Below are 12124 nucleotides of genomic sequence, written 5' to 3'. Positions count from 1 at the left end.
GAACCATATAAGGGCGTGTCACACTGACTCAGACAGAACCGTATAAGGGCGTGTGACAGAACTCACGTGGTGTAGGCCAGTCCTCATCACGTGGAACTGATCCACCAGCTTCTTGTGCAGGGGACGCATTTCTGGGTGCACCAGCTTCTCATGGACGGCCAGCCCCACCCCCAGGATGTGCACCTGTGAACCAATCAGAATCATCCATGTTAGCCCCGCCCCCAGGATGTGCACTTGTGGACCAATCACATTCATCCATGTTAGCCCCGCCCCCAGGATGTGCACGTGTGGACCAATCACATTCATCCATGTTCTACAGTATGAACCCCCGCCCCCTCTGTTTCTAAGCTTTCTACTGGTTCTACCGAGTGAAGCCCCGCCCCCTCTCTGTTTCTAAGCTTTCTACTGGTTCTACAGAGTGAAGCCCCGCCCCCTCGTTGTTTCAAAGCATTATACTGGTTCTACAGCAGGGTTCCCCAATAGGCGGCCCGCGGGCCATTTGCAGCCCGCGGAGCGCCCCCTTGTGGCCCCTGTTAGAATTTCCCAGATATAAATGGCATTAAATGGGGGTCAGTAGGCTATGCATGTCAAACTGGGCACCCCCTCAAGAACCACTGGTGGTCCCCGGACCACTGGTTGAGAATTTTGTTTAATTAATTAATTAAAAAATAAAAAACCCAATTTTTCGCCTGGTTCCCTAGTCAAAATATGGCCCTTGAGGATGAGTCCAAACTGACTCTGGATGAGTCCAAACTGACTCTGGATGAATCCAAACTGACTCTGGATGAGTCCAAACTGACTCTGGATGAGTCCAAACTGACTCTGGATGAATCCAAACTGACTCTGGATGAGTCCAAACTGACTCTGGATGAGTCCAAACTGACTCCAAAAGGTAAAGGACAGAATGATCAGTATTCTGACCTGCTCCTGCATCAGATCCTTCAGCTGGGTGACTCTGTCTGCATCTTCTGGGTGAGAGCTGAGGTAGTCCTTATCGAAGAACGCCTGGAACACATCAATACGATCTATTAAATAACATTTAATATTACTTATTTAATACATCTGAGGTAGTCATTATGGAAGACCGCCTGAAACACATCAATATGATCTATTAAATACATCGTCTGGGTGAGAGCTGAGGTTGTCCTTTATCTGGCTGGCTGACTATTATTTAGGGTTAGGGTGAGGTGTGGGTTGTGAACCGTACCTCTTGGTACCTGGTAGAGGTAGCGTTAGGGTGAGGTGTGGGGTGTATTGTTTAGGGGGTGAGGTGTGGGGTGTATTGTTTAGGGGGTGAGGTGTGGGGTATGAACCGTACCTCCTGGTACCTGGGTTAGGGTCAGGGTGAGGTGTGGGGTGTATTAACGTACCTCTTGGTACCTGGGTTAGGGTCAGGGTGAGGTGTGGGGTGTATTAACGTACCTCCTGGTACCTGGTAGGGTGAGGTGTGGGGTGTATTGTCGTACCTCTTGGTACCTGGGTTAGGGTCAGGGTGAGGTGTGGGATGTATTAACGTACCTCCTGGTACCTGGTAGGGTGAGGTGTGGGATGTATTGTCGTACCTCTTGGTACCTTGGTTAGGGTCAGAGTGAGGTGTGGGGTGTATTGTCGTACCTCTTGGTACCTGGGTTAGGGTCAGGGTGAGGTGTGGGGTGTATTGTCGTACCTCTTGGTACCTGGGTTAGGGTCAGGGTGAGGTGTGGGATGTATTGTCGTACCTCTTGGTACCTGGGTTAGGGTCAGGGTGAGGTGTGGGGTGTATTGTCGTACCTCTTGGTACCTTGGTTAGGGTCAGGGTGAGGTGTGGGGTGTATTGTCGTACCTCTTGGTACCTGTTAGGGTGAGGTGTGGGGTGTATTGTCGTACCTCTTGGTACCTGGCGATGCCTCCGTTCACCGCAGCGTCTATGACCCCGTTGAGGAGCATGCTCAGTGGGTTGATGTTTCCGTGGTGCTGCCGGTGCTGGTACTGACTGATCAGGGTACGGAGTTCCTGACTCTTGTTCTCTACCACGAAGATGGCATTCTCCAGAGGACTCACCTCCACCTGGTGGACAATATGAATACTTATTAATACTTATTATCAATACTGATTATTATTAATACTTATTAACACATCGGATGCTGCCAGCATCTTTCACACTAAGCGAGTGCAGGTTTTACTCTGAAAAGCCCCTCCTTCCGTTCCCCAACAAAACCAGGAGGCATAATGTTCCATTCTTACCTCACGCTGGTCACGCTAAAGTCTCTGTAGAAGCTGCTATAAGCAATAATATGTCAACACTTTAACACTAGCGCGTCGGATCGGTCTGGCTGACCGATTTTGAAATGGTGAAGTGGATTTTCTTTGCCCATGAAGTCCTGAGAAAGTTCCCCTTGCATGACTTTTTCTAAATGTTAGATTCAAACCATCTCTGTTTTTTTTCCATCTGAAACGTTTTGGAAATATGATTTTAGACATAATTCTACTAAAATGTCTGCTCTTTTTCGGTCCGTGGGACCGCTCTATAGACTCCTCACCCTTTCTCCCCCGCAAGCAGTGAAGTTCACACCTCCCTCCCCGCTGGAGACGGGCATTGTTCAAGCTAATGTGTCATTTGCATTCCAACTACTTCCACATGTAGGCAAACTTACATTACGAATGTAAGTTTGTTGTTTTAGATGTTATATTTGTTATATGCGGTTTGCAGAAATAACGATGTCTGACTTTATTTCTCGAAACGGAAAAAAAAAATATGGTGAAATATGGTGTGTTGACTGACTGGCGTATTGTTTCCACCAAACGCATAGCTCAATAGATATAAATACATGTTGACTATACACGCCATCTTTATAGCATAATTATGTAAGGTGGCGATAATAAAAATGAATCAATTATCCTGGAATAATAAAGTTTATAGCATGGTCTGTTTGACCCGACCGACATTTCCTTTCCTTGGAGCGAGAATGCTTGCCGATGCGCGATGCCAAATAAAAATGACAGTGTTTGAAATCAGTCCAACCCGATAGACGTCCCGAACTTCTAAATGTTTTGTCAGTCAGAAGAACAGTTCTGTCCGTCCTTCTTTGTCTGTAAACTTTTCTGCACGCGACCATTGGAACTGATTTCCACGCATCACGGCTCTCTTTTTTTCTCTCTCCCTCTCTCGTGGAGAGGGAGAAAATATCCAAGTAACTGAAGGTGAGGTATGCGGAAGTGCATTTTAGATAACGCTGTAGCACTATTTGTGGCGGTGATGCGTCACATGACTTGATCTATCCTATGGTGTATATATAAACCGTGCTGCTGCTACGGACCTCTCTGCTGGCACAATAAATCAAATATATATAAATGACATCGATCATAGGCGGCGGGTATGTAAGGCTAGGCCAGGCTTAGCCTTCCCAAAAATTATGCTGGGTATTTTTAAAATATATATAGGCTAATATGTGCGCAGCATTATATAGAAGGCTAGCCGCTCCCAAACTCCCAACTCCTTTGTCTGTAAACTTTTCTGATTTGCACGCACGCACGCACAGCTCTTTCCTTTTTTTGGCACAATCAATTAAATATATATTAATTACATCGATGTTTCCCCCTCTATATAAAAATGACAATATATAACTAATGTCGTATTTCGTCTGACGCAATGTGCCTGGCTCTGGCTGTTATACAATAACGTGTGGTAGCCTATTTTATTGGCTCAATACAAAGTCGGACAGTGTTTGCTGCGCAAGGGTATTCAATATAGCGCTCACACCGTCACTATAATTATAGTTTGGTAAACTGAAATAAAACATAAAAAATAACTTGAGTTGTCCTGTCGAGTTGAAACTGCTGCCTTGAATTATAGTTGGAATGTAACATTTAGAAGACAATGGTAAGCCGTCAACGGGTGCAGAGAGAGGTGTGAAGATCATTAGGAGTGGGGGAGAGAATGGCCAATCAAATAGCACGAAAAACACGGTCAACACGGTTTTTTTCAGACATCCTAGTGTTAATTACCCTGCTTTTTTTTTTCAGAGAGCCAGCAATGGGTAAAACGCTCCCACATTTTTTTGTCTCTGTGACACATCTAGGGGCCGCAATCTGCATTCAAAGATGTTCCTAGAAGCTTTCTCATTGGTCGAAAAAAACATGGTCGCAACGACTAACCAATCAGGAAGTAGACAGGCAAATGACAAAGCTTCTAGGAACATCTTTGAATGCAGATTGCGGCCCCTAGATGTGTCACAGAGACTACATTTTTGGGGAGCGTTCTACCCATTGCTGGCTGTCTGGCTAGCTATTCCAAACGAGAAGTCAGAAATTAAGACAGAAATGAAGACAGAATAAAGCTGCAAGGCTTGCACTGCACTGTCCAGTGGGTGTGACTGTGAGGGTCTGGACAGACCCAGTGTGAGGGTCTGGACAGACCCAGTGTGAGGGTCTGGACAGACCTACTGTCCAGTGGGTGTGACTGTAAGGGTCTGGACAGACCCAGTGTGAGGGTCTGGACAGACCCAGTGTGAGGGTCTGGACAGACCCAGTGTGAGGGTCTGGACAGACCCAGTGTGAGGGTCTGGACAGACCCAGTGTGAGGGTCTGGACAGACCCACTGTGAGGGTCTGGACAGACCCAGTGTGAGGGTCTGGACAGACCCAGTGTGAGGGTCTGGACAGACCCAGTGTGAGGGTCTGGACAGACCCAGTGTGAGGGTCTGGACAGACCTACTGTCCAGTGGGGGTGACTGTGAGGGTCTGGACAGACCCAGTGTCTCAGAGTACAGAGAGGTTGCATGCCAGTCTGTCTCTCATGGCTCAGAGTAGAGGAGAGGTTGGCATGATGCAATTTAGTGAGTTTCTTTAGGAATATTTGTCATAGTAAACAACCAGTTTGTCTGTATTCACAAATCCAGTATGTGAGAGATCGTCATAGTCATGCTACCAGGCAGGCTACTAGTGGCCACATGGTCAAAGAAAAACCCAGAACAAATGCGGTTTGCAGATCTGTAATGTTCAGGGCTATTCAGTAAGGCTAGTTTTAAGAGGCTCCTTAAAAGACACCTGATCAATTACACATGTCTCTCTCTCACCACTTCTCTCCTCTCCACTTCGGCCCAGCGGGAGATCCCAGGCAGAGGACGGGACAGGATCAGCGTGGTCCTCTCAATCCACAGGCTCTGTGAAATAAGACACTCTATCAACCCACAGGCTCTGGAAAATAAGACACTATCAACCCACAGGCTCTGGAAAATAAGACACTCTATCAACCCACAGGCTCTAGACCTACCCTGAACTCATTCTCGCGGTCCTTGGGGCCCTTGTGGAAGGGCCTACCTAACGTGAACTCATTCTCGCGGTCCTTGGGGCCCTTATGGAAGGGCCTACCTACCCTGAACTCATTCTCGCGGTCCTTGGGGCCCTTGTGGAAGGGCCTACTTACCCTGAACTCGTTCTCGCGGTCCTTGGGGCCCTTGTGGAAGGGCCTACCTACCCTGAACTCGTTCTCGCGGTCATTGGGGCCCTTGTGGAAGGGCCTACCTACCCTGAACTCATTGTGGCTGTGTTTGGGGTCCTTGTGGAAGGGCCTACCTACCCTGAACTCATTGTAGCGGTCCTTTGGGCCCTTGTGGAAGGGCCTACCTACCCTGAACTCATTCTCGCGGTCCTTGGGGCCCTTGTGGAAGGGCCTACCTACCCTGAACTCGTTCTCGCGGTCCTTGGGGCCCTTGTGGAAGGGCCTACTACCCTGAACTCATTCTCGCGGTCCTTGGGGCCCTTGTGGAAGGGCCTACCTACCCTGAACTCGTTCTCGCGGTCCTTGGGGCCCTTGTGGAAGGGCCTACCTACCCTGAACTCGTTCTCGCGGTCCTTGGGGCCCTTGTGGAAGGGCCTACCTACCCTGAACTCGTTCTCGCGGTCCTTGGGGCCCTTGTGGAAGGGCCTACCTACCCTGAACTCGTTCTCGCGGTCCTTGGGGCCCTTGTGGCCCTTGTGGAAGGGCCTACCTACCCTGAACTCGTTCTCGCGGTCCTTGGGGCCCTTGTGGAAGGGCCTACATACCCTGAACTCGTTCTTGCGGTCCTTGGGGCCCTTGTGGAAGGGCCTACCTACCCTGAACTCGTTCTCGCGGTCCTTGGGGCCCTTGTGGAAGGGCCTACCTACCCTGAACTCGTTCTCGCGGTCCTTGGGGCCCTTGTGGAAGGGCCTACCTACCCTGAACTCGTTCTCGCGGTCCTTGGGGCCCTTGTGGAAGGGCCGGTCGTAGTGGAAGCGGTTGACGTTGTTTATCCGGTAGAAGCTCTTGATCCTCTCGGGGACTCGCTCCAGCTGAGGGACGTCAGAGATGTCGCTGACCGGAGTCACGGCGTAGATCTGGAGGTCTGGACGGGGGGGACAGAGTCAAGGAAATGACCCGCGTGATGATGTCGTTGTCGTGTGCAGGGACGTGCACACATAGACATCTATCTACAAGTAAGACGCGTGGACGCGGGAAGCGAACGCAGCTGTTGTGGCAGTCTGACACACACACACACACACACAGAGCTTTATTTTATTTTTAAGGTTTTTTCTCTCTTTTTTTAGATTTATTTTTGCGTGCGTGCGTGCGTGCGATAAGAGCTATTTTAGGCATGTGTGCAACATGACAACTGTTTTAAAGTATTGTACAGTGGGCGGCTGTGGCTCAGGAGGTAGAGCAGGTCGTCCAATGATCCATGGGTCGGCGGTTCGATTCCCGGCTCCTCCTGTCTACATGTCGAAGTGTCCTTGGGCAAGACACTGAACCCCAAATTGCTCCCGATGTGCTGGTTGGTACCTTGCATGGCTTCCGCCGCAATCGGTGTATGAATGTGTGTGTGAATGGGTGAATGTAATGCACAATCTATGTAAAGCGCCGTGGATAAAGGCGCTATATAAATGCACCATTTACCATTTACCATTTACAGTAACAACTAAAGTCTCTTTAATGTTTATGTTGTACTATTACTACAAAGTAGTATGCATTTCTGCCTACTTCTGGTCCAGGACTTGTCCCAGTTGGTTGTCCCCATTCTCAATAGAAGTCTATGTAGAAGAGCCTCCATTGGACTGAAGCCCCATGAAGTGACCAATAGAAGTCTATGTAGGAGAGCCTCCATTGGACTGAAGCCCCATGAAGTGACCAATAGAAGTCTATGTAGGAGAGCCTCCATTGGACTGAAGCCCCATGAAGTGACCAATAGAAGTCTATGTAGAAGAGCCTCCATTGGACTGAAGCCCCATGAAGTGACCAATAGAAGTCTATGTAGGAAAGCCTCCATTGGACTGAAGCCCCATGAAGTGACCAATAGAAGTCTATGTAGGAGAGCCTCCATTGGACTGAAGCCCCATGAAGTGACCAATAGAAGTCTATGTAGGAGAGCCTCCATTGGACTGAAGCCCCATGAAGTGAACACAGTTTGCGTAACTCTGTCTATAGCTAAGGCTCTGGTGCACACATAGACATCAAAGGGGGCTTCAGCCCCTGCCCCTTTTACCCGTCTGTAAAACAACTGCCCTTTTACCCGTCTGTAAAACAACTGCCCTTTTACCCGTCTGTAAAACAACTGCCCTTTTACCCCTCTGTAAAACAACTGCCCTTTTACCCGTCTGTAAAACAACTGCCCTTTTACCCGTCTGTAAAACAACTGCCCTTTTACCCGTCTGTAAAACAACTGCCCTTTTACCCGTCTGTAAAACAACTGCCCTTTTACCCGTCTGTAAAACAACTGCCCTTTTACCCGTCTGTAAAACAACTGCCCTTTTACCCGTCTGTAAAACAACTGCCCTTTTACCCGTCTGTAAAACAACTGCCCTTTTACCCGTCTGTAAAACAACTGCCCTTTTACCCGTCTGTAAAACAACTGCCCTTTTACCCGTCTGTAAAACAACTGCCCTTTTACCCGTCTGTAAAACAACTGCCCTTTTACCCGTCTGTAAAACAACTGCCCTTTTACCCGTCTGTAAAACAACTGCCCTTTTACCCGTCTGTAAAACAACTGCCCTTTTACCCGTCTGTAAAACAACTGCCCGTCTGTAAAACAACTGCCCTTTTACCCGTCTGTAAAACAACTGCCCTCTCCAGACCACGAATGGAGCATTTACTACATGGTGGAATACATTCACATGCCCTCCTCTCGTCTCCATGCCATGCTGGAAGGAAGGCAGCATTCAGGAGAATTGCTTTTTTTTCCCGAAGTCTCCTGAACTTGAACACAGTATTTTGCGTTGAACAAATTTGTTTAGAAATCCAATGTCGTTTAAAGAGTGCTCTCACGCTCACAACGCGCTGCGACGCGTTGTGAGCGTGAAAACATCATCATTATGTCAAAAACCGTGACGAAAATCAACAGAAATACCAGATCTACAAGCTTCTTCAAAACACGTTAGCTTGCAGATCTGCTATTTGTGATATCTTTTTTTACATAATAGGTAGTTATAAAACTAGGCAACTAGTCGATTAGTAAAACTGACTAGAAGTGAAAGCCCTACCCCACACACACACACACACACACACACACACACACACACACACACACACACACACACACACACACACACACACACACACACACACACACACACACACACACACACACACACACACACACACCCTCTCACAGACGGTTAAAAGCCATGATGTCATATAGGATACATTGTATCCACAGTGTAATAGGATACATTGTAATAGGATACATTGTATCCACAGTGTAATAGGATACATTGGGCGTCACTCTGCAGTATCGTGTCGTCTGGTTGGTTGGGGTGCTGCATGGCGATGGCCTGCGGGAATTCTCCCAGCATCCTTTGCTGGAAGTCCTCCAGCCGTTCGTAGTCGTAACCCCGACACACAAACTCCTTGTTCTGGAAACACGCACGCGCACACACACATGCACATGTAAAATGACTCATACTGGATCTCTTGTCCACTAGTCCCTTCCTGACATTTTAGTCTAGTGTTTATTTGTTGACGAAATTCAGTCAGTATAAATGACACGTAGCTTGCGGAGTTAGTTCAGTCAGTCACACTCGAGGGAATTCATGCCGTGCTCAAAGAGGCGCATTCTATACTCAAGGGGTTAACATGCTGAATTTCTATGTGGTTGTATAAGTGTGTGCAAGTCCCACACGTCATTCACTGATGTGGCAGTCAGCTGACCAATTGGGCGGGCTACTTAAGCTCACCAGTCTGCATGCTCTTCCTGCCTTCCTTCTGCTATGGTTCCCGGTTGTTATGTGATGTTTGCTCCCACCACCACCCCAGCACCACCAGTGGGCTCTGTTATTGTTCCCCATGGGGGGTTCATTGTATATCTATATCCCTGCTCTTAATGTTTATGATGGTTGATCGTGCCGAGCAGGGAGTAAATGCAGAAGAGCCGAACGCCAAGATAAATATCATATGCACACTTGTATTCTCATTCTATAATAAATATTGGTTAAATCTATTCCGTGAGTTGTCTGACTGAATTACAGTAGTTTTAGTCATCATAGCTTAGTTTTCACTTAGTTTCCATTTAGTTTTCGTCAGTGGAAAAAGGTAGTCGATGAACATTTTTCGTCCTAGTTTTAGTCGACAAAATCAACACTGGTCTGTATCTCCACAGACGTAGAAAGGTAGACGCCTCCTTCGCCTCTTCTCCAGAGGAACCAATGCAAGTTGCGTGCGTGCGTGTGTGCGTGCGTGCGTGCGTGCGTGGGTGCGTGGGTGCGTGGGTGCGTGCGTGCGTGGGTGCGTGGGTGCGTGGGTGCGTGCGGTCTGTCCAGTAGGTGGTGCTGTGGTGTAGAGTTTTACCCTGAGGAAGAAGGGGAACTTCCTGCCGTAGAATCCCATCCTGAAGAACTCGGGTTCGATTCTCTGCTGTTCCATGATGTTGTCATAGTACGCTGCCTCCATTTTCTACACGCACACACATACACACACACATATACACGCACACACATACACACACATACATATACACGCACGCACATACACACACATACATATACACGCACGCACATACACACACACACATATACACGCACGCACATACACACATACATATACACGCACGCACATACACACATACATATACACGCACGCACATACAAACACATACATATACACGCACGCACACACGCACGCATGCAGGCACGGACACACGCAAATGAAAACACATCAATGAATACTGTATCAATGTAAAGTACAACCCGATACCCGTAAAAACCCGATAACAAGCTTATCGAGTACCCGGTATCGATAAGCTTTGGGCTTATCGAGTACCCGGTATCGATAAGCTTTGGGCTTATCCAGTACCCGGTATCGATAAGCTTTGGGCTTATCCAGTACCCGGTATCGATAAGCTTTGGGCTTATCGAGTACCCGGTATCGATAAGCTTTGGGCTTATCGAGTACCCGGTTGTGACAAAAGCACATTATTTATGTCATTCTACTTTATTGTTCTGTACGTGTTATTTATTTTGAAATGATAAATGTAACATGTGAAATGACTGTGATATTATTAATATTTCCTATTCATGAGAAAGGTAACGGGTCTGTCACATGGGTGGGTGACACGCCACTGGTGTCGCCACCCAAGGACTTCTAGAGGAAGTGACACACGGGGGAAAGGGGGGAATCACAAACACAGTGTAGGCCTACACGGTTGGAGAAGAGGAGCTCCAGGCGCCAGACAACTTTTGAACAGGAGTAAAGTTTAAGCATAGTGTCTGCAGCCAATACTAAGGACAGTCGTGCCCATCGGGAGAAGCAACGAGCTTGGCTCTGCACCGTAGGATTATCGACCGTTTGGAAGCAGTTGCCGGCGTGCGGGCTGTCGTACAAAGACGTCGCTTACCGGTGAGATCGTTCCAAACGTGTGCCTTGTTGGAGTTGAAGCTTTGAGGGGTACCTCGTTCGCGTTTTCTTTTGGACCGCCTTGAGCGGAAGGACTTCACGTTTGTTGGATCAAAGGAACTATAATAGTCTGTATAGGGCGCACTGCCCGAACGTCCACTATTTCGTGTGGAGAGGACTTAGGGACTGATTTGGGACGGGAGGGGGGAATTGAGAGTAATTGATTGTTGGTTTACGTCTTTTGTGAAGTGTCTAGTTTTGAGTACCTTACCTTTGTTGTTTCGACAGCTGCGTTTTGAGCGTCTCTATATAAAGACTCAGACTACAACAACCCTACGATCCCGTTGTATTTTTTTTCTTAGTTAATGATTTGCCTGGTATAGTAAAGGGCGATTGTTACAGGTGGTGGCCCATACGGGGATCTAGGGGGGTACATTTAATAGAGATAGCCTAATTTTGGGGGTGTTTTACAACGGTGAAGTGAGAAGTACACTGTAAAAAAAGAATTCTGACTTTTACTCAAAAAGTACACTGTAAAAACTAATTCTTAACTTTTACTCAAAAAACCCGAAAAAGACATACAAAACACAATGGAGCAGAGTGGGGGCACTACTTTTACGGTACAGCAAGAACTGGCCTGCATTGAGAACAGGTTGCAAGCTTTCGGTAACCAAGTTCAGTGTGTGCAGCGCCAATTTGAGGAAGCTATGGAGAGCACTGTAAATAGGGAAATGTTCCGGAGGGAGTACATAGATCGCCAGTTGGTGGAGATGGGAACTCTAATCAAATCCTCAGTTGAGCAGTTACAGAAGAGACTGGTCGAGTGTTTTAGGAGGATTGATGAGAAAGGGGCCAGTGAGGTGTCGAAAACAAAACGAGCCAAAACATCTCGCCCAAGCTCCCATACTCCCCATAACCCTCAAGGGTGTCCCACCAGTACTTCCCACCATCTGGCCTCCCGTGGCCTGCCCACCGGCACGAAGAAGGCTCAACGACCATGCGGTGACGGAGGACCCAAGAAGGCGACACGGAGTGGAGCTCAGGTGGCACGCGCAGAGGTCAATCTCGTGCAGCAGGTGATGAGGGAATTACCACCACCGAGAGGCGCTGATGGTGTCACTCCGGGACCCCGAAGACGAGGTGCCCCACCGGAGGTGAAATGCCCGTCCAAGAGGTGGCCACCGGAGGTAACTCCGGCTGGTCTAGGCAGGGCTCAGGGTGCAGATCCCAAGGTCAGAGGTCTACTCGAACATCTGGACCAGACTGACCAGCGACCGGGCCGCCCAGGCTTCGAGGAAGTTCGGGG

At 48.3% G+C, this 12124-nt stretch overlaps 1 protein-coding gene across 1 annotated transcript in view; it reads right to left on the bottom strand.

Moving 5' to 3' along the window:
* Positions 1-12124, bottom strand: part of LOC306918123 (dedicator of cytokinesis protein 3-like) — a gene marked incomplete at both ends in the record, with an annotated part of 81511 nt that overhangs the window by 27259 nt on the left and 42128 nt on the right. Inside the window, 7 exons of the mRNA XM_079531003.1 lie at positions 25-183; positions 922-1005; positions 1867-2046; positions 5054-5140; positions 6177-6343; positions 8702-8843; positions 9775-9879. Coding sequence (XP_079387129.1) covers positions 25-183; positions 922-1005; positions 1867-2046; positions 5054-5140; positions 6177-6343; positions 8702-8843; positions 9775-9879 — 924 coding nt within the window. The remainder of the gene's footprint in view (positions 1-24; positions 184-921; positions 1006-1866; positions 2047-5053; positions 5141-6176; positions 6344-8701; positions 8844-9774; positions 9880-12124) is intronic.

The sequence above is a fragment of the Electrona antarctica genome (genome assembly GCF_951216825.1).
Source record: "Electrona antarctica genome assembly, contig: scaffold_527, whole genome shotgun sequence".
NCBI classification, from domain to species: Eukaryota; Metazoa; Chordata; class Actinopteri; order Myctophiformes; family Myctophidae; genus Electrona; species Electrona antarctica.
Note: the sequence above shows the minus strand (reverse complement) of the source record. Positions and strands in the feature narration are given on the sequence as shown.